A 23,740-nucleotide genomic window follows, 5' to 3' on the forward strand; every position below is an offset into this window, starting at 1 on the left:
AACATTTGCGGAGTGGAATGCAAGCATCACAAACACACCTCCCACCTCCACGCCGTGCCCCCTGCAAATCAGGCAAATTTTGCAAACATAGAACAAAGAAGCACACTGGGTTACTCAGCACCTGTGGAGAGCTTTTTAAGTGTGACTGATGAATGATACCACATTAAATTTCAATGTGCCTGTTCTGATGCTGACTGACGGACTATGTATTTCTCACATTGTCTATTTTTGTAATCAACAACAGGTTGGCTTTCCTAATAGTAAACCCAAGTATTAGCATTTTAGCAGCTATATAGAGTCTGCCTATTTAATACCTTATGTCGATTTCCTCCGTCCTTTAGAAGTAGCTGGCCATCTTGAAAGTGAATTTATGCTAAATATATGGAGCTATTGTAGTACAAGTTGCAAGTAAATGATCTGTGTTCCAATGACATTGTGTATTGTTACCCATTATGCTAGGAATTGCTGTTCATATAATGGGATGTTCCTCTGGTCATTGCTTTATTTGCAGCTGTTTTAAGATGCAAACCTGAGACGTATGACTAACTCCCTTCCCTGACTCTTACCACCTTCTCTTCTCCTGATGCACATGGATAGAATCATACAGCTGTACCACACAGAAGGAAGCCATTCAGCCTAACACGGATGATCATGTCGACTATTTCAAAGAACTACCCAATTAATTTTACTCCACTGGTTTTTCCACATGGCCGTGCAAGTTTTACCTTTCCCCACAAGTATTTATCCAATTTGCCTTTGAAAGTTACTATTGAATCGGCTTCAATCAACCTGTGACCCGGGGCTTAAAACAGAAACAAACATTACCTCGCCTCTCAAATGTTTGCCCCATCTCTGCCCCCTGCTGCTGCGATGGCAATGTTGAAATAAATGTATCTGTGATTGCAGGCAATGAACATGTCTACTTAGTCTTGACTGTGGCTGTTTTCCACAAACTGCCATGGTGGTTGGGGAAGATCCATGTAGGCCAGTAGAAGCAAAGTGACTTCACTGACCTCTATAGTGTTGGTGCTAGTGCTTAAGTTGACCAAATTAAAATGGTGTCTCTGCTGCTATTAGAAGAGCTGGCCTCTGCCAAAGTGACCAATGCCCAATTACCTGGTCTGTTTGAGACCAAAAAGCCAACAATGTGCAGTAAGACACTGGGCAGGCACTAAGCACCTGTAGGAATTTACATGGTTATGGATTCAAAGCTACAGTTAGGAGTGACTTTCAATTCTAACCTTTAACAATGCACATTTAAATGCTGCCAAATCATGTTTTGAAAACCATCTCCACCCTGTAATCATTTCAAGATTTAGTTATTAATTACAATTAAGACTTTTAATTAGGATGCAGAGGTATGGATTATAAAGTATGGGTAAACATTATCAGTTGAACTTGCTGCCATTTTCTAGTTTGTTGCAAAGAAGTAAGTCTGTATGTCGCCCATTTAACATTATCAAAATGGTAAAGAAAATAGAGAAGTAAATATAACCTTTGCTACAGGATGAAAAGCACATATCCAGTTAGCAGCTCACGTTTAACTAACAGGAGGTGGAAACAGGAGGTGGATTGAAAATGGTTTGGTCTTTTCACTTTGTACCCATTCTCCAGAACTACCTTTATGATAATTAGGTTTACTCCATACACTCCAATACTGTTATGACTTTACTACTGGTTTTTCTATTAGCTGGTTTCAATACTGGAAATTGGAAGACTTATTCTGTTGTAAGAAATAAATTCGACTTTACTAATTTCTTTAAAACCTGCCAGAAAACTAAATTTATCCTTGTTGTCACAATCACTGAAAATGTGCTAGAGCAAAAAAAAATTTTGCACATTTCTGGAATCAGAATAATCCAAAAACCCAGGTTCACTTCCAGCCTCGGGTCACTGTCTGTGTGGAGTTTGCACAATCTCCTCGTAGGTTTACTCTGGCTTCCTCCCACAGTCCAAATATGTGCAGGTCAGGGCAGGCATTTAGAGAGGCAAGGACTGATTAGGTACAGTCAGCATGGCTTTCTGAGTGGAAAAGTCATGTCTCACAAATTTGATTGTTTTTGAAGGAGTAACCAAGAAGGGCAGTGCAGTTGATGTTGTCTACATGGACTTTAGCAAGGCCTTTGGTAAGGTACCATATGGTAGGTTGTTGAATAAGATCAGTTTATTTTAGATAAGTGCGAGGTGATGCATTTTGGTAGATCGAACCAGGGCAGGACTTGCTCTTTGGACAGGACAGTTAATGGTAGGGCACTGGGGAGAGTTATAGAACAAAGAGATCTAGGGGTACATGTTCATAGCTCCTTGAAAGTGGAGTCACAGGTGGACAGGGTGGTGAAGGCGGCATTCGGCATGCTTGGTTTCAATGGTCAGAACATTGAATACAGGAGTTGGGATGTCTTGTTGGAGTTGTACAAGACATTGGTAAGGCCACACTTGGAATACTGTGTACAGTTCTGGACACCCTATTATAGGAAGGATATTATTAAACTAGAAAGAGTGCAGAAAAGATTTACTAGGATGCTACCAGGACTTGATGGTTTGAGTTATAAGGAGAGGCTGGATAGACTGGAACTTTTTTCCCTGGAGCTTAGGAGGCTTAGGGATGATCTTATAGAGGTCTATAAAATAATGAGGGGCATAGATGAGCTAGATAGTCAATATCTTTTCCCAAAGGTAGGGGAGTCTAAAACTGGAGGGCATAGGTTTAAGGTGAGAGGGAAGAGATACAAAAGTGTCCAGAGGGGCAGTTTTTTCACACAGAGGGTGGTGAGTGTCTGGAACAAGCTGCCAGAGGTGGTAGTAGAGGCAGGTACAATTTTGTCTTTTAAAAAGCGTTTGGACAGTTACATGAGTAAGATGCTATCGAGGGATATGGGCCAACCGCGGGCAATTGGGCCTAGCTTAGTCATTAAAAACAAAGGGGTGGCATGGACAAGTTGAACCGAAGGGCTTGTTTCCATGCTGTAAACCTCTATGACTCTAGTGGCCATGATAAATTGCCCCTTAATGTCAGGTCAGTAAATATGTGGGGTTATGGGGATGGGACAGGACCTTGGTAGGATTGCTGTCAGTGCAGGCTCGATGGGCCAAACGGCCTCCTTCCACCACTGTAGATTCTATGAAAAGACTGCTGTAGAAATGAGGGGATAAAGAGAAGAAAGAAATCTAACATTTAGTGACTTGAGGACAATTTTACTGGAAGAGAGTGACACTAATAACATCTTTCTGCTGTGGGGATTCATTCTGGAATTCCAAAGAACAAAGAAAATTACAGCACAGGAACAGGCCCATCGGCCCTCCAAGCCTGCAGCGACCATGCTGCTCAACTTAACTAAAACCCCCTACTCTTCTGGGGACCATATCCCTCTATTCTCATCTTATTCATGTACTTAAAAGTCATACCGCATCCGCTTCCACTACCTCCCCCGGCAACGAGTTCCAGGCACCCACTACTCTCTGTGTAAAAAATCTGCCTCATACATCTCCTTTAAACCTTGCCCCTCGCACCTTAAACCTATGCCCCCTAGTAATTGACTCTTCCACCCTGGGAAAAAGCTTCTGACTATCCACTCTGTCCATGCCTCTCATAATCTTGTAGACTCCTTTCAGGTCGCCCCTCAACCTCCATCGCTCCAGTGAGAACAAATTGTGAGGACAACGTTATTGTGAGTCTTATATTTTTATGAGGCTTTTGACCTCTTGCCAGATGAAGCCATTCCTATGCTACCCTCTCCTTTCCTTCTTGATGTATGGTATGCTTTGTGTAACACGCAAGAAACAATACTTTTCCCTGTATACTAATACATGTGACAATAATAAATCAAATCAACAAGTGGAAGCAACTGGAAAGTGGAAGCTGCACTTGAAAGTTCAAGTCCATGGGACTTGATCAGTAATGTGAAAGTACCTTAAATTTGTTCAATTCCAGTGGATGGGTCTGAAGTAAATCCAAACATATTATCAACATGTTATCTGCTATGCATGATGTGACAATCAGCACAACATTAACACACAGATGCTGCACAGAACTTGAGTATTTACAGCCAGTAACACTTCGCATTTTATTTCCTGTGTAAACGGATGTCAACGGTGTTTCTGTTGGCTGGGAAAAGTCTCCTTATGCCAAGGATACTGCTTGGAGGCAGGAGGTGAAGAAAAAAGTTATCATGATCTAGTTCAGCAACTCCATGGAACTCGCTCCACGCTTACCAATGAAAACTTTCCACAGCACCATCCCCCCACCTACTCGGCCCCTAATTTGCTTGTAGTTTGGGGGTGAACAATCAAATGGAGTTCAAGAAAACATAATGCACATGCAAGAGCAATTTGCAATTCTGGTTTGTTATCAGTAGTTGTTTACATTCATACAGATCTAATAGATCGGAGTTATATTTCCAGCTCTGTATTGCTTTTGAGTGTTTTCAAATGCTCATGCTGAAGCTGACCAACTTGCTTTTGCCAAACAGTAGAAAGTAAAAATGTAAAGTTCATATATTAATCACAAGTAAGGCTTACATTAACATTGCAATGAAGTTACTGTGAAATTCCCCTAGTCGCCACACTCTGGCGCCTGTTCAGGTCAATGCACCTAACCGGCACGTCTTTCAGACTGTGGGAGGAAACCGGAGCACCCGGAGGAAACCCACGCAGACACGGGGAGAATGTGCAAACTCCACACAGACAGTGACCCAAGCCGGGAATCGAACCCGGGTCCCTGGCGCTGTGAGACAGTAGTGCTAACCCCCACTGTGCCACCGTGCCACCCACTGAAACACTGAAATGAGGCCCACAACATTCCGAGGCGATCCATATTTCATTACAATTGCAGTTACACTGACGTTATTGTGAAGTCGAAGCAACGTGGAACTGCTTCCTCAAGGTCACTTACTCTAATTTGCATTCAGTCACACCCAATTATACTACAGGTTTGTGATACGTGTGAAGTTAAAACAGCCTCACATCTCACCGAAGGTTTGTGAGCTGTACTTTATTAATTCTTCGCATGATGGTGTAACTCACTGAGGTGCTGGAGGACATTCACTCCCATCCATGCTCAGTAATAATTCACTTTGTTGAAACCAGTTATCATTGACAAATGAAATTACTTTATTGGGCTTGTTTGTTGGGGACAGACAAGGGAATTATTTACATTTTTAAATGCATCTTGCTCGATGATGGTTTACAAAATAGAGGAAGAACAAACCTGCAGGAACCAGTACATCACAGCGCCAGGGACCTGGCTTTGATTCCTGGCTTGGCCTCTATGCAGACTCCACACAGACATTCTCCCTGTGTCTGCGCGTGTTTCCTCCGGGTGCTCCGGTTTCCTTCCGCAGTCCGAAAAACGTACAGGTTAGGTGCATTGGCCATGCTACATTCTCCCTCAGTGTACCCGAACAGGCGCCGGAGTGTGGCGACTGGGGGATTTTCACAGTAACTTCATTGCAGCATGAATGTAAGCCTACTTATGACACTAATAAATAAATTTTAAACTTTATACAGATACCAAGCATTACCATTTTTCGGTTCAAATCTTTGTTCAGAATTAAGACCATGAAAGCAGAATTGGTCCTATTTGCTGTGCAATGCCTCAACTGTATTGTGTTGTTACCTTTGGAAACACCTGGGGGGTGATTCTCCCATCCTGCGGTGCTAATGTTTTACCTCAGTGGGCTGGGAGATTCTCACGTTGGCCGATTCATGGGGTTCGCGCATGTATTCCCGCCCCGATAGCGTCTCCCAGCTCATATCCGAGCAGGAAATCAGCGGGGAGGCTCAATGACCATTTATATGATCATTTTAATATAATTTGAAGGTAATTAGCGGGCCTGGGACTGAGGTCTCCGGGCCTGCTAGCATCTCCCCCTCCCTCTCCAGAGTGGTTCACTCCAACGGGGATTACAATAGCTCCCCATTTTTGCAGAATTAGTGGCCCGACCCCACTGGAGTCAATGGGGCATAATTGATGCCCCCCAGAGGATCGGGTGGCAGAGGGTGGCCTGCTGGGCATTTGCAGCTTGGTAGTGCCAGTCTGGGATCCCTGCTACTGCCCAAGGAGCAAAGTGACAATGCCCAGGAGGCACCATGCCACTGCCCATCGGGTAAGGGGCAGTGCCAAGGGGGTGCCGGACTGGTGGGCCAATCGTGGGGGTAGGGGGTCCCGCTGCCACGCTGCAGACATGATGGGTGTGGGAAAGAGGGAGGCCATCGATCAGGGCGGGCTGGGGAGGGTGGGGGCCAGCCTGCTGAGAGGGGTTGGGACTCTGGGGGAGGAGAGGGGGGGGGAAGGCTGCAGATCAGGGCAGGCTTGGAGGAGGGGTTTCGGGGGAGGGTGTTCGGGGTTGGCCCAGGAATGGTCAGGGGGGGGTTCAACAATCAGGGCATGGGGGGGGGGGGGTGGGGAGGGTCTGCGATGTGGGGATAGCCAGTGATCGAGCTGGCCAGTGATCGGGAGGCTGGCAGTGCGGGGCTACTGCGCTTGCGCTGATCTTGGTGCTGACAGATCGACGCATGCGCAGTGGCCCACTCAGCACTATGCTGCCAGCCTCTACAGTGGGAATAGGTCCCACCCCTTGATTTTTAATGATATACACACTCGTGACCTCTACAGGGTACAGAGTATGGGAGGCTTCTCTGAACTCCCACTGAAAAAAACAGCATTATTTACTCCAGTTTTCAAGCAAATTTGGCGCTTAGTATTTTTTTGGGAGAATTCCGGCCTTGAATTGTCATAATATTGTTCTCGGGACGTGTGAAAGCACTTCACACAGAAAATTACTTCACTGCAGTAGTACACAAAATATAGTCACTTCTTTTGATGCTGTTTGTTCAGTTTGGCTCTCCTGAGACTCTAAGCTACCTTCTGAGGTTTACAATATAAAACGAAGTCCTGTCACCAACATGAAGAAGCTGGCTCATGGCTTCTTATCTCCCAGAATCTGACCTAAAAGACAGTATAAAAAGAGTTCATGTTTCTTCCTATTTTTTATTTGAAAATACATTCTTGGCGCGGCTCTGAAGTTAGCTTTTGATGGCCATACCCGACCCTGACTTAGTTTGAGGTCAGCCTGACTGGGAAAATCTTGAACTTCCTTCTCTCAAACTCCATCAGAAGTCCATTGAAACAACTTCCTGACCACACATTCATCAATGTGCTGTGAAAGTTTAATAAAGTCTTTATCCATTATTCTGCAGAGGCCTTGAAACACGCTATCCAGGGGATGTTTGTGGGGAGGCAATGGCCTAGTGGTATTATCGTTAGACTATTAATCCAGAAACTCAGCTGTTCTGGGGACCCGGGTTCGAATCCCACCACAGCAGATGGTAGAATTTGAATTCAATAAAAAATATCTGGAATTAAGAATCTGCTGATGACCATGAAACCATTGTCGATTGATGGGAAAAACCCATCTGGTTCGCAAATGCCCTTGAGGGAAGGAAATCTGCCGTCCTTACCTGGTCTGGCCTACCAGAGACTCCAGAGCCACAGCAACATGGTTGATTCTCAACTGCCCTTCAAGGGTAATTAGGGATGGACAGTAAATGCTGGCCAGCCAGCGACGCACGTGTCCCACGAATGAATGAGAAAAAAGGAGAGGAAAGGGAAAATAGGCCAGAGCCCAAATTGATCAGTGAGTTGATTCTGCACTGGGGTTTTGTCCATGTCTCGGCATATTTCAAATTTCAGCCTTGTTACTTCCTTTAGTGATTACAGTATGCAATCGTAATATTGTAGGAAGTCAAAGCAACAGAAACCTGTCTTTTTTTTTTACATCAAATATCAAAAGAAAGCAAAATCTGCAATGAGCACAATAATGAGCATGGTGACACAGTGGTTAGCACTGCTGCCTCACAACGCCAGGGACCCAGGTTTAATTCCGGCCTCGCGTCACTGTCTGTGTGGAGTTTGCACGTTCTCCCCATGTCTGTGTGGGTTTCCTCCGGATGCTCCGGTTTCCTCCCACAGTCCAAAGATGTGCGGGTTAAGTGGACTGGCCGTGCTAAATTGACACTTAGACCAGAATTTTACCGGCACACCCGCCCTGATTCCGGGGATGGGCGAGGCTCGGAGAACAGCATTCTTCGTTGACCTTGGGTGGGATCGTACGAGCCTCGGGCGGACGTGCCAGTAAAATTCCGCCCTTAGTGTCAGGGGGATTAGCAAGGTAAATGTGAGGGGTTGCAGGAATCGGGCCTGTGTGGGATTGTGATCAGTACAGACCTAATGGGCTGAATGGCCTCCTTCTGTATTGTCGTGATTCTATGATCTATTCTATGATTAATTAAAATGCAATTGTTTCAAATATTAAGTCGGCATCACTATTATTGGAAGGCTTGTTTTCAAAGTCTTTGTACGTCCAGACTACAATCAAAATCTTTCCCCTGCTCACATCTTAGAGAAACGGAGGCTCCGGGGTACTTGCTCACTAATCACTATCAGCTGATTTTTACTTGCAACTCATTACTGAGGCCAAATGATTAAAACAGTCTTCACCTCATTGCCAGAATGGCAGATGGTCAGCTTCCTGCTGAGTTATGTTCGTTTCAATGATGTAATGCCTATATATCTTTGAAAAAAACCTATCGGGAATATCTGACTCTCTGCTGGTTTCTCTACCACAAAAATACTACCATGCTTCTTTAAAAAAAGATAATCTGTTCATGTACAGTTGTATTTTTTAAAGTAATCTGCGTTTTAAATATAATTGTCTGTATTCTGTAAGAGGTAAACCACATCTAGTAACTGCAGCAGTCTAGACAGCGTACAATCAATAAAAAATTGATACTTGCATTACTGATCTTGCATGAAAAGCCACACTCCCAGGACATGCTTTGGAACTACTATTTAAAATGACTGCATTGCTTTGAATTGTTTTCTCTCCATAGCAGGAAATGCATGGAGGATGAGAAATAATTGAAGCATTTCACAAATAAGCAGATGGGGATATCTTCACAGTGTTGGTCCTTGTTCAAGTGAGGAACCAATTCTAACAGTTTAATCTATAATTGTGGTATTCAAGCATGATTCATTTAAGCAGAAGGAGAACTTCATGCTCATTACAAGAACATACCTATATTTTATTATTATTCATGAATTGGTAACAGTTTCACCGATTGGTGAGTCAAAGCATAGACCACACTTTCACGAGTTGTAATAGTGGTTGGAATTTTCCGGCTGTTGATGCCGGCGGGATCTTAAGGTTCTGCCAACGGGGCACCCCCACCACAGGTTTGACAACAGCGGACCCAGAAGTTCCCGCTGTTGTGTCTGAGGTCTGATATTGAAACTAATAGTAGACTACGAGGTCAGTGGTGGTAAATTAACTGGAACAGTTAATTAACATGGCTTTATCCAAGCACACTCAGCAGAAGACTGGCTAGGCAAGCTCCACCCAACATGGAGCTTGAATCAGAGTTCACCTGACACATTCTCTTAAAGGGGCATGCCTCAACATACATAACACCTGCCACCGACCAATGACAGGCTGCCTCCACCACCGTGAAACACGCGGCAGGAGGTGCGCGGAAAATCCCATTCATTGTGTCAGTCATGGCTCTTTACTGCGTGCGGGTGTCAGACATAATTCTGCTTAGTTCTCAAATAAATCACTTATAAAATTGACTCACATCAGGAGGCTGGGGTTTGACGCTGCCCTTTGCATCTCAGACCTGAGTTCAAAACCAACTCACGCTGATGAGTTCCAGTTCTTCATTGGTTATTGGCCAGCGTGGAATGAATGCTGGAAACTTAGTAAACTAAACAGTGCAAAACTTCTTCCTGATTGGAAATCTCACAAGTTATACCATAGGAAAGTTGATGTGGGGAATAGGGAAAGATATTACAGTGGCCTAGAAGGAGCTGCTCCTCTGTGGTACAAGCTGACAAATATTGATGAAACAGTAGTGGATGAGCATTACTCTACATCTGGCTGTGTTCTAACTGAGCTGTGGCTGTTTGATGCTGCCCAGAAGGTACTGAAATGGGGTGCATTCCATGCCTCAATACCCTCATCTTGATGAAAAATTTGAAAGGAAGGACAGAATTTTCCCGTCCCACCCGCCACAGGAATTGTAGCAGGTGGAACAGAAAATTTAGCAGACCACGCAAAGGTCCATTGACCTTGGGCAGGAGTTTCCTGCCTTGGGGTGAGCGTGGCTGGAAAATCCCGCCCAAAGAGTTGTCTCCATCAGGTGACCTCGGACACTGTGCAAGTTTCCTGCTGATAGTTCTCAGAAGACCCAAGTAACAATGTTTAAAATGTCAAAAAATGTAGCAGCAATTGCAGGAGTTATGGTGTAATCTCACACTCTTACCTGCCTGGTTGGTTGTGACAGTGACTAAGACAGACTGGTCATGGTTGGGATTCAGGTTTGTGACTCCATTTACTGCAAAGACTTCAAAGGTGTAATTGGTGTGCGCCTGAAGATCAGTGATGGAGACCTTGGTCTTCTTCAAGCCCTTTTGCTGGGGGACGAAATGAATCCCATTCCCACACGGATGGCAGCGGCTGAGGTCGTTGGTGCATTTCTTACAGATCACATTATAGGTAACATCATGCCTGCCGCCGGTGTTCTGGGGAGGACTCCACTCCAGGATCACAGACGTCTCATTGATGTTGGAAATCAGGTTCAACGGAGCAGAGGGTGGTCCTGGTTAGAGTGGAGAAATCCGGTGAATGACAACTTTATTGTGTTTGAAAAATTTGATACAATATTCAATCCACTTAATCCTTTTTAAGGCATCTTAAGGGCATTTGTTGAAAATAAATCACTGTCAAATATTTTAAAACATAATAGACATGAAGCTTTTTTTTATCATCTTGGTTGCCGTACTTCCTTCCAGTTCATTCATATTAACCTAGTTATCTTGGATTTCTAATACTTTATGTAATGGCCAAGGGCAAAAAGCAAGTAAAAACATAAAGCTGCCACGAGATGCAAACAGATACTGAATATAATCTGTTTCAGTGATAATAGCAAAACTGATGATGTTCTGTGATGCAGCCTTACTGAACACTGTCAAAATTAACTATTTCTGTTTTGCGTGTCTTTGCTGTCTCCTACACAAAAGTGCAGCATAAATTACTGCAGATCAATCTTTGTTCAGAAGCAACAATTGACTGCACTTGTAAACCTTTCCTTTGCACTCTTGAATGGTAAGCAATAAAAACACTTTTAAGATGCTCAGCACACAAGAGCAAGGATCGCGCTTTCAAAACAATAATCAGAGGAATAAACCTGCAGTGGCAAGATTGGGAGGGAATATTTCTAGTTTATTAGAAGGTCATTTTGTGGATTGGACTTTTCAAACGGCATCACAACAGAATGCTCTTGTGTTCACGTGGGAAAATGTCCCGCACTGAATAAGAGCTTTTTGGAAGCAAAAGTCAATAATTATTATGTGGGACAGGGCACGACAGTGTCTAAACAGGGAACCAGTGAGGCGTAAAACTGGGAAGCAGCTGCTTGCAAGAGTTGAGGAGCGGCGCACTAAAGAAGAGAAACATGGTTACACAACAAAGTGGAAGGATGAAGCTGAGCAAAAGGAAAAGCTGCATTGTGCACCAGCTTATAGCGAAGGGGTAGCCATTTCTAAGCCAGCTAGAGCTGCAAGCTCTGCGCAGTTACAACCATCCCATTATTAATTCAGTTAAGTTTATAAATAGCAATTAAATTCTCATTTTGCTGTTCCTGCGCAGGGAAATTGTTTAATATTAATTAAAGCGACCATGTTGATGTTTCTGACATGCCTTTCGGCTAGTTTGCTAAGGCTCTGGAAAAGCATAGTTTGCATTCTAAATAACTTTGAAACGCCATTACCAAATATCGTTAGCAGACTAGGAACACTTTACAGTGTGACCATGCAGTTAGTGCTGAACATTTATTTGGAAATGAAATGCAGTTAATGCAATATGTAACGTAAGATTTTTTAAAAACCCAGTAGGAACCTCTTGGACTACTTTTAGTGACATGGGGTTAATGCTCCACTGTACTATAATTATATTTTGTTCCAATCTACATGTACGAGCCTCACTATGAAAACATATCCTTTCAGACAGTACCCTTATAATTCTTGTTTCACCAGAGGAAATCGATACTGCTAACATGCAGTTTGTGTATTCAGATTTCTTGGCTTTGCACTTGGTCCTGAGACTGCTGGGAACTAGGTTCAAAGGGCAAAGATCGGTGGCTTTGCTGTGTTTTGACTGCTGATATTGATCCTTCGTGAGAGGGAAAATTAAAGATAATTAAAATGGAACGATTTTAGAAGGAAATGGTTCAGCAAGTATATATTTTTCACTAGTACTACCACACTTGTTACAGGACAATAACAAACATTAAAAAAAGCAGATCGAAGATGACTCCTGCCATCTTGAGGGTTTATTTTCTTCTACACACTATTTTTATTACGCTAATGTTTTATGCTTATTTTAAATGGATTAATAGCTAGGTTAAAACATATAAACATGAATTTAACAAAAATGCATTAACCAGTATTGTAAAAACAGTACAACACTGAAATAAAGTCCACTGATTTACTTTTGAGTCAATAGGGTTACTGTTTGCAAAGATAACATCTACCATGAATCAATCCAAATTTGATGCAGTACAGCAATCTGTAAAAATAAGGTTGAATATGACTCCCTGATGGTTAACAGAAAGAAAGAACTTGCATTTATATAGTGCCTTTCACAACTTCAAGGGTAACGCAAAGTTCTGTATAGCCAATTGAGTATTTTTGAAATGTAGTCACTGTTGGAAATACGGCAGCCAATTTAACAGATAAATAATCCGATACACATTAAATTGAGTTCAAGATTCAGCCCCCATTGGGCAGAATTGTGTCAGTAACTGACAGCAAAACTGGAAGTGGAAATGCTTGCACTTTCTTGCCCTTTCCCATTTCCCACATGGTTACAATTAAAATCTGAAGTGCCAGCAATGTAGATGTGCAATTCTGCGGCATGGGTGCTTTCCAGTGGTGAAACCCGCTGTCAGCTGACAGTGCAGCAGCTATGGCTGAGCTATTAAAGAGTCTCCTGGAAAAATAGGGAGACTCTGGGCCCGATTTTACCATTTTGATTCTAAGTGCCGAATCTGGGCGTAGTACAGATCCGACCTTGGAATCAGAGTTCAGACGCGCCCAAAAGCTTTCAACCGGCTCCAGTCTGATCCGCGCTGTGGGCGGGGCTTAGTGCTGCCAGAACGATCGGAGCTCTGAACTGCGCATGTGCAGTTCGAAAAAAATCTGAAAAAGCAGAAAGCGGAGAGAGTGGCTCTCTGACACAGATCATCCTCTGTGGGTGGGGGGGGGGGGGGGAGGAGGGAGGCAGGTCAGATGTATCTCTGGCAGGGGGGGAGGAGGGAGGCAGGTCAGACGTATCTCTTGGGGAGGGGGGAGGAGGAGGAGGCGGGTCAGATGTATCTCTGGTGGGGGGCCAGGGGTGTCCGCTGCCACTCTGTGGGCGATCCCTCCCCCCCATCGGAGGAACAAATCCCTCCTCCCGGAGTGATTCAAGTCCATGATCTTTCATCTGAAACATTGACTCAGTTTCTCTCTCCGTACATGCTGCCTGAGTATGAATCAGTAAGTAAATGGCCTGCTACATAAGGCGCAGAGATCATAAAATCCCTGTATTTGATCCCTAGTCCAAGCTCCAGCTAATGCCAGACAGGGCTTCAGTCTCTCTATTCTAAACTGAACAAAAACCATTCAATTACTCCTGCTTCTGATCAATATCCAGTGACCTTAACTTGTTAATTTTAAACATGTAAAACACTCAGAGAGCAATGTTGAGCTCAGTTACAATGCTGTGCTGGATAAAAAGCTTGGCAGTGGTCACTGTCTAGACTCACACATGAAAACGTTTGGATGAGGCATCAAAAGGAGTCCAGATTATTTGGAGCCATATTTCTCCAAATAGCAAGACACAGAACGTAACAGGCACTAACTTCCAGATAGAAAAGCAAAATGCTGCACATTGGAAGTTGAAACAGAAAATTCTGGAAATACTCAGGCAGCACGTACAGAGAGAGAAACTGAGTTAATGTTTCAGATGAAAGATCATGGACTTGAATCACCCCGGGAGGAGGGATTTGTTCTTCTGGTGGGAAGGAGGGTCACCCGCAGAGTGGCAGCGGACCCCCCTGTCCTCCTCCCTCCCCACCGATCACCCGCAGAGTGGCAGCGGACACCCCTGCCCCCCGCACCAGAGATCCATCCGCCCCCCCCCCCACCAGTGAGCGATCGGGCCTCCCCCCACCACCAGACAACGATCAACCATCTCGACCCCCCCCCAGAGATACATCTGACCTGCCTCCTCCCCCCCCCGGCAGAGGATGCTCTGACCCACCTCCTCCTCCTCCTCCCCACCCCCCAGAGGATGCTCTGACCCGCCTCCTCTTTCCCTCCCCCCGCCCCCCCCCCAGAGATACACCTGACCCACCTCCCTCCTCCCCACCCCCTCCCAGACGATGATCTGGGTCAGAGAGCCATTGCAGGCTCTGACCCCGCTCTTCGGAAGCTGCAGCGTCGGCTTCGGATTTTTATTTAGCAGGTCGCTAAAAGCGCGGATCCAGAACGGAACAGAAGAAGGTAAAGTGGGAATTGATGGTAGAGTTGGGCGGGCAGGTAATTAAATCAATTTAAATGCATGCTAATGCATTTAAATCATCGAGCCGCCCGATTCGGGCGTGGAACAGATCCGCGCCACTCGCGGCTGTCGGTAAAGTCGCGATTTGCTCGGACGCGGGTGCAGATCGCGATAAAGGCCTCACACCCGACTTTACCGCGCCCAAAAACGGGCGCAAATTGTTGGTAAAATCGGGCCCTCTGCTTCATGGCCAAAACCTTCCTGCCCAACTCCATCTAACATCAAAGTTGAAAGCACAAAGGGTGTTTTTCAAAATTAAATTTCACATTACATTGGTTTCACTTTATTCATGCGTGCATCATCATTATTTGTTGCGACTTAGAGAGCGAAATATACTGGTATCAATGCATGGTTGGCATGCATAGATGGTTACAGGGGATTTTGGAACACTTACTTTATTTTGGAAGAAACAATGTTGTTTCTTTTTGTTCACTCTTTATTGTATGTTCATGTCCAATATTGTACTTGCTACTCTGTGGGACACGGCCAAATTTGCAGGCTCAGCCAGCCCTCCTTTCTATCCATTGTAAGGGAGATAGTTTGAGATCACTCTCAGGAAGGATAACTGAAATGTGGGAGGCGAACTCAAATCCCGGTAAGAACTCTGCCAGCCAACACCTCAAGATGGATCTGGACAGTGCTGACATCTTCTTTAGACCTCTCATTTTCTGACCTTGACTGACTGTTGCCCCACTCCAACCCCAACACACCCAGGACACCCTCTATTCCCTTGACCCCACCCTCTGTCCTTCCTTGGATTCCTCTTCCACTCCTCAGTTCTCTCTTCCATTCCTCCATGCCCTCAACCCCACTCAACACCACCCCCTGTGCCACTCACCCTTACTGATCCCAAGCCTCCATGCAAGCTACCATTCTCCTGCTCCCCTCCCTTGTACTGCAGAGTTAAACATGGAAAAGCACTGAGCTGACACACAGCTGAACAAAGCCAACTGATGTACACCACCTTTAAACAAATGTGAACCAGTTGACATGAGATTTTCATTCACCAAGAATGTAATTTTGAATTGTTTTAAGCAAATAGTATGCAAATCCATTAGAAATATGGACCCATCACAAGCTGGCATGTGGCGTGACACACCACAAACTTTATCTCTGCATCTCAACCTGCTATCAGGAAATTGAGATTTTGCATCCTGCCTAATTAAATTTTCATTTTTCTCTCTCTTGCAGGCTGCATTAAAACCCTCTTATTCAGCCCTAGTTAAGGTTAAGTCAGTTGCATCCAGCTGAACTAATGATAGGGTGTTACAATTGGACTTGATGCTCCTGGCTTCGGGTAAGGAACAGCAAGCATTGTGACTTCCGTGCTGGGATGTGAATATGGGCATTTTGTGATGTCAGAGCCTATAAATGTCCTCATGGCCAAATTGTTGACCAACACTTAATTTCCCAGACTCGAACATGAAGAAGGGCTACTTTTGGTCAAGGTACCAGAGGGCTGTCTATATATGTGGAATACCTTGACTGAGTCACAGTCTATGGTAAAATAATGGAAAAAGTGACGTGTGGACGATGAGGCATTCAAAAAAAGGAAGAAAATAATAACATTATGCAAATCCTAATATTTCACATTTGCTCCATGCTTTATCTGTGGAAGCTATGTGGAAGCTATCAGATATCCACTCCACCTGACGAAGGAGCAGGGCTCTGAAAGCTAATGGCATTTGCTACCAAATAAACCTGTTGGACTTTAACCTGGTGTTTTAAAAACTCTTACTGAAGCTTACGGGGCGGCACGGTAGCACAGTGGTTAGCACTGCTGCTTCACAGCTCCAGGGTCCCAGGTTCGATTCCCGGCTCGGGTCACTGTCTGTGTGGAGTTTGCACATTCTCCTCGTGTCTGCGTGGGTTTTCTCCGGGTGCTCCGGTTTCCTCCCACAGTCCAAAGATGTGCGGGTTAGGTTGATTGGCCAGGTTAAAAATTGCCCCTTAGAGTCCTGGAATGCGTAGGTTAGAGGGATTAGCGGGTAAAATATGTAGGGATATGGGGGTAGGGCCTGGTTGGGATTGTGGTCGGTGCAGACTCGATGGGCCGAATGGCCTCCTTCTGCACTGTAGGGTTTCTATGATTTCTATCTGGTACAGAGGAGAAAGTGGGTTATAGGTATTTTGTATGAGATGAGAAAAATTTCAATCAAGAAGAAAGTTTCTTTATTTGTATGTCTCATTTCAAAACTGGTCTTGAAAAGCCCAGCTCTCCAGCTTAGTTTTAGAGGAGATTTGACGAATGATGTCAGAATTTCTTTAATTTCATCATTTCCAGCCAACACCCTACATAAACTCTACCATGGGCTAACATGGCAAATCAAATCAACCGCTAAACATTGTCAACTCAGTGAAGCAGAAAGGCACCTTTCTATTAAAATTAATGGCGGTAAACAAGAGAAATAAGTTATTTTAATATTGTTAAATGATTGTTTTGGGTTCTGTTTTTGCTCCTTTCCTGACGGATCCACATATCACCAGCATTAATAGATTTCTTTCAACAGATATGGAAAGTGTTTAGTTTGCTGGAGGCCAGTTTATTCAAATGGCGGTGCTCAGATTACATTATCTGTTAGCAAAAGTTTCTTTGGCATTCTGCACCATTTATCATTCAACATGAGAAACAGATTTACATTTAGTGCTTCTTTCCAATTTCAGGCTGGAAAAGGGTAATAAATTTATTTCCAAACCTCTGTTGACAAACATTTTGGGAATAAGGTCCTGTGGCCCACTTAGTAACAATAAAACTGGCTTTCAGCATGTCGGTTTTTTTTTTAACCACACATGTCACTATTTTGAACAATCTTACAGCAGAATTATTACACGAAGTTCAAGGAGTGAGTTCTAGAGGGCAGGGCGTAAGTGCCTGAGAGAAAGGTCAGTGATGATAGAAAGTATAATCTAAAGCACAAAGGGTACAAGCAAGATTGCAAACAATAAACTCCTGTAACAGGCAGCATTCGGAAATGGTCTTCCATGACAGCAAAATTTAGTTAATAAAATTGGGAGTCGAGGGGTGGGGGGAGATTGTCAGAAAAAGAGGTTAAACATCAATGAAATAGGGTCTATATTATAGCCAGAAAGCCTGAGGCAAGTGAAAGAAAGTATTGTCAAAAAGTAATCAGCCTTTATAGTATGTCAGATTGTTGTGTGGAAAATATTTTGGAAACATTTGCTGTGATTTAGACTAAAGGATTGGGCATACCATCCATCCAGCACTTTACAAAATCCATCTTCACTAACCATCTTCGTCTTCACAAAACCCATCTACATCTTCATACAAAACCCATCTTCACAAAACCCATCTACATCTTCATAAAAAACCCATCTTCACAAAACCCATCTACCTCTTCAAAAAACTCATCTTCCATTTCACAAAACCCATCTTCATCCTCACAAAACCCATTGGTTTTAACCCATCTTCTTCATCACAAAAACTGACTAATTCCAGCTTCATAATATCGTGTATCTTTTTATTACCCCTGCTGCAATCCACATTCATCCCTCTATCATCTCCAGACTCTTACAGCTTATCTTGTACAAGGTTATACTCATCTATTATACTAGTTTTCATTGATTGACATTAGTCTCAGATGTAGTTGAACAGGCTGTCAATATTTTCTCTCTGGATCTACATATTAAGAACAGTAATGTGGAGTAAATACTGTAAAGCTTCTAGCGGTGTAATCTGTAGCTCACCAACAGAATCCATAGAATCCCTACAGTGCAGAAGGAGGCCATTTGGCCCATCAAGTCTGCACCCACTCTCCGAAAGAGCATCTTACCTAGGCCCCCCGAGCCTATCCCCGTAACCCTGTGCATTTACCATGGCTAATTTACCTAACCTGCAGATTGTTGGACGTTAAGAAGCAACTTATCATGACCAATCCACCTAACCTGCACATCTTTTAGGTTAGCGCTGCTGCCTCACAGCACCAGAGACCCGGGTTCGATTCCTGGCTTGGGTCACTGTCTGTGTGGAGTTAGCACATTCTCCCTGTGTCTGAGTGGGTTTCTTCCGGGTGCTTCGGTTTCCTCCTGCAGTCCAAAGATGTGTGGATTAGGTGGATGGGCCATGCTAAATTGCCCCTTAATGTCAGGGGGGCTAGCTAAGGTAAATGCATGGGGTTATGGGGATAGCGCCTGGATGGGAATGTGATTGGTGCAGACCTGATGGGCCGAATGGGGAGAATGTACAAACTTCGCACAGTGACCCAAGCCGGGTCCCTGGCACTGTGAGTAACAGTGCCACCGTGCCACCCCACGTTAGTTGTTGAGAAAGTTGTATCTGCAGGTGTCAGATTAAGGAACATATGCAAATTCTACACATTGGCAGAAAATAATTCTGTTTAATATCAAAGCAATGAATGTGATGTTTTTTCTGAATGGAAAGTTGAAAGTGTATTTAAAATATAGCATTGCATTCTAAAGTCTATTATTTATATTGGCAACACATATCAAATCTATCGGATAGGTTGATATTAATTCCACCTTATTGCAATATGACAACCATATTGCTATTCCATTTTCTTGTCAAAATCAGAGTGTTTACATTTAATTACTGCATAAATTATTGTTCATTATTAGATCTAATACCCATCCGATGAGACTAATGAAGCAATCTGATGTACTGCAAAACTCTAGCTACTTAAACAACATTCTGACCATGCTTGAGTGAATTGGAAAATCTTAGTTTCATGGTTAATCCCCAAGCAATTTTCAATTAAGTCAAATTGATTTTAAATTTACAGTCCCTTTGGCACAGAAAGTCTATTGACACTGAACCATCTATCAGACGGTTTCCAGGTTAGCACTCTATCTTGGGTAACACTCAAACAGCATCCCTCATTGATGTTCTTGGAGTTTCCAACAGCTAAAAATTCCATCTGAAGGGGCAGGAGGTCCATCAATCATACAATACAGCTAAAGAATGCAATTTAGAGATTTAACCCTGTCTGTCTCTTCTCCTGACAGAGTTCATCATCACCCTCCAACATATCTCAGCATGTACCCTTGACTCTTTCAGCTCTGGTTCACTGATGTCTTTCCCCATCTCCTTGCTTTACTCTGTGTGCCAAGTGCGACTGGTACTTTGGTGATGAACACAACAGGGATCCCAATAGGGATGATCTTTGAAAATGCATCACAGTGCAGCATGCAGCTCCATCAACCAGTCACGAAAGCCAGAAGATTTGTTAACCATCATGACCTTGAACTCTGGAGCTCCTTTCTCTTAATAGTACTTTGCTACTTTCAAAGTTTTCTGAAAGAACCTCTTTCATCATTGCTCCTGGGCCATCTCCCGTGGTTCCTTTTCTACTACTACTGCTCAGCGTCTGTTTCCCCCCACTTGCCTCTTTTCTTGAATTGAATGTATGATTAAACACAATGCAGTATACTTTGTTTACACCCCATTACTCTACCAACACGTAAATATCCACTGTGGACAGCTCATTTCAAACTAATACACGCTCTGTCATGTTTTAAGTGAAAAATTTAATTAAATATGCCAGTAATCCCCTTTGTTTTCAAAAGACAAAAATACATTCAGATTTAAATTCCATTAAAGCACAGCCATTCATTGTTTTAGATCTATAATGCACCAGAGCATACTTATATTAAAATTGCTTAATTGTTGGAATCAGAGGCAGAACGAGGGACCGAATTGCACTTTGAAAAACAATTGAGACAAAACGTAAAATGAAAACGAGGCTCACTTGTGCAAGGCATAGACAAGGGATCATTTTCAGCTCTGAAGTAACCCCTTTCACAAATGCAGTATGTGGAAGCTTCCTGGGTGGACGAGCTATGCGGCGGACATTTTGAGCAGCTTGGATCTGTCGACAAGGCCTTGTAGTATCCAATTTTACAAGCTGGAAGAAAGAATGGAAGTGTCACTATGTTATTTATATAGCTTTATGCAGAACCTTCTGGTAACATTTTTGAAGTCTCAATAGTGGGATAACACTTGACTTTTAATGGAAGAGAAATGGAGTGTTAATGTAAATAACCAGAGGAGTAAAGGGATGGATTTCAAAACATTTACATGCCATCAGTTTTTGTGTCTCAGATTTAATAGCTCTGCTGGTCTGAATGTCATCATTTTGTCATCACTAGACCATGTTTCACCTCAAACAGGCAGAGATTTGAACGAAAGTGAAAAGACGGATTTAAAGCATTTATGTCACCTGAAAGTTGTAAACTCGCCTCCTCTGGTTACTCATCCTTCCCACTAGTTACAAATCAATCCAGAGTTTTGATCGGTACAATAAATTTCTTCCGACTTCACAAAAAATCTGATTACCCAAAACAATCAATCTAACCTGGGCCTGGTTTCAAATCCATAACTGGTGTGACTAAGATTTATGGGACCAGCATTGTTACATAAGAATGTAAGATGCTTTTGGCTATAGTTCAGCAGCTCCAAGATTGTGTTGAGAAAAGAAAATCAAGAACCACAGAAAAGTACAAAGTATAAAGGTCAAAGCCTTCCCTCCACATCAAACAACGCTAACCTAAGCAATCCCAAAAACAAATAATGCAGCTCAAGTGGGCAAAGAAGGCTGTCAGATTAAACAAATGGAGAGTGTGAAGCACATTGTCCTGTTAGCACTGAGCATTCCAATGCACTGATTTTAACAGCTGTATTGAAACACTATAGTCACAGTTGCTCATACATTCCACATTTGGTTAATTTTCAAAAAAATAATGCAGAAGTGTAAGCTGATATAGTAAAATCTCCTGTGAAACATCTTAAATATGCATCAACTATTGCATCCGACTGTTAAAATACACCGACTAGACAGACTAAAGGCAAACTTCATTAGCTTTTTTCGAATAGGAAAGTCTTGCTTGTTAGCAAGTTTAAACTTAACATTCAAAAGCATTTGCAATTGAAGATAAAGATCTTTGTTCTAATTTGCCAACTTCTAAATATTAAGAAGTATTTCCTTAATAAACAGAAATTAAGACAAGAAAATAAACTGAAAGTGCTTTGCTGGAATCTGAAATCGAAAGTGCTGGGAGTACATAGCAGATCAGTCAGCATCCATGAAGAGACAAACATTTCTTACGGTTTGATCCTTCATCAGAACTATTTACACCTGTTGGTTGATGTGCAGTGTACTTCCAGTATTGTCTATATGAAATGTGCTTAGACTAACAGAAATATAAATTCTAATCTAAGTGTCTTCTATCCATATTTTAATGATAATGAGAAAAGTGCACTAATTTATCATTTCAATAGAAACTGGCAGTAACCACAGAAGAAACAAGGCCAGACCATTTGTGATGCTGTTCTTCAGAAACCAGATAGAATCACAGAATTGGTACAGTGCAAAGGAGGTCATTCGGCCCATCATGTATGCGCCAGCTCTCCAAATGTACAACTGACATTGTGCCAATCTCCCACCTTCTCTCAGTAACTCTGCATATTCTTTCAGGTTGATTGGCCGCGCTAAATTGATCCGAATGTTAAGGAATCAGCAGGGTAAATATGGGATTAGGGACCAGGGTGGGATTGTGGTCGGTGCGGACTGGATGGGCCGAATGGCCTCCTTCTGCACTGTAGGGATTCTACGAAATATGGATTCTATCGTGATCAGATATTCACAAGCAGGCTTTTTCTAGCATTAGTCACTGGATAATGATCAAGGTGTATCATGGCCACTGTAAGGTTACAACGTTACAAGCAATGAGTTATCTCAGCATCGATAAGAACTTGAATCAAGGACCTTTATGGTCTGTCTAGTTTAAAACATTACCAAATAGGGAATATGCCCACCTGCCAAAACTGTTTAATGAGATTAAAATAAAGAAATTGAATGTACAATTAAATATCGTGTAAAGCACTAAATGCATTAAGTACATGGTAAGAAAAATGTACTTCCTGGAATAACTGTCCAGGAATTTCATTAATAATTGTTTCATAATATACTGGGTGGAGTTGTTAATTACTATCTTCTATTAGCAACCTTTCAATTTAGATAAGAAACGAGAAATGGTTTCTCCTAGACTTTGAAACTTTAAAGACAGTACCTTTGTTTTTCTTTAGATAAATATTACATCTCATAAGATAAATGTTACAACTGCTTAACAGAGTAATCGAAAGCAGTAATCACTAATTATGCAACCTTGCAGTCGCCAGAGCAACAAATCCCTGGCCTAAGCAGATAGCAGGGTTTCACCCCCGCCCTCTCCCAACAGCAGTAGTTTCACCACATCAGATAACTCAGCAGTTCCAAGGAAACATAACATAGCATTGAAATAAAAACAGAATGTGCTGGAAAAACTCAGCAGGTCCAGCAGCATCCGTGGAAAAAGAAACAGAGTTAACGTTTTGAGTCCAGTTCTTCAGGCTGTTCCAAAGAAGAGTCCTATTGGACTCAAAACATTGGATGGAATCTTCTGTTCTCTTTGGTGGCAAGCTTGGAGGGGGGGAATGGCATGTAATTAGGTGAGCTGGTAGCATATCTGAACTCCCCCACAGCCTTCCCACCTTTGCCAGGATTATGTTCTTGGTGCCCATTGTCGACCTTCCTGACCCACTGTCAACTGTGGCCCTTAAATTGCGAATTGGTGATCACTTACATGCCTCATCTTTGCACTGCTGAGACTAGCCCAATGGCAGGTGGGCCTGTTGCCATGTGGCATGCACTGCAACTAAAACCGTGTGGCCAGCTTGTCACTTCAGGGAGGAGAAGGAGAGGTGGAGGTGTGGGTGATCCCCTGGATCAAAGGCACTCAGGGCCCGATTTTACCCTCGCGTTGTGCCCATTTTCGGGCGCAAAAACTTGGTAAAGTCAGGCGTGAGGCAAGTAGCACGATCCGCGCCCGTCTCTGCGCCAGCTCCCCCTTTACCAAGGCCCAAAAATGGCTGCGATCGGGACCATGCCCAAAACGGGCGCGATGGCCATTTAAATGCATTTGCATGCATTTAAATTGACTTAATGGGCTGCATGCCCAACCTTACTGGCACTTCCCCCTTTACCACCACGTTCGCCCATCCAGATTCAGCGTGAAACAAACATGCTCTACAAAGATCCAATTTGGGCGCTCCAGCTACTGAGGAGGTAAGT

The 23,740-nt window shown here is 43.3% G+C and overlaps 1 protein-coding gene across 1 annotated transcript in view; it reads right to left on the bottom strand.

Moving 5' to 3' along the window:
• Nucleotides 1-23,740, bottom strand: part of LOC144491119 (ephrin type-A receptor 4) — a 132,606-nt gene that overhangs the window by 52,124 nt on the left and 56,742 nt on the right. The window contains exons 4-5 of the mRNA XM_078208800.1: nt 20,381-20,536; nt 10,318-10,653 (exon numbers count right to left, since the gene is read on the bottom strand). Coding sequence (XP_078064926.1) covers nt 10,318-10,653; nt 20,381-20,536 — 492 coding nt within the window. The remainder of the gene's footprint in view (nt 1-10,317; nt 10,654-20,380; nt 20,537-23,740) is intronic.

The sequence above is a fragment of the Mustelus asterias genome, chromosome 3 (genome assembly GCF_964213995.1).
Source record: "Mustelus asterias chromosome 3, sMusAst1.hap1.1, whole genome shotgun sequence".
NCBI lineage: Eukaryota > Metazoa > Chordata > Chondrichthyes > Carcharhiniformes > Triakidae > Mustelus > Mustelus asterias.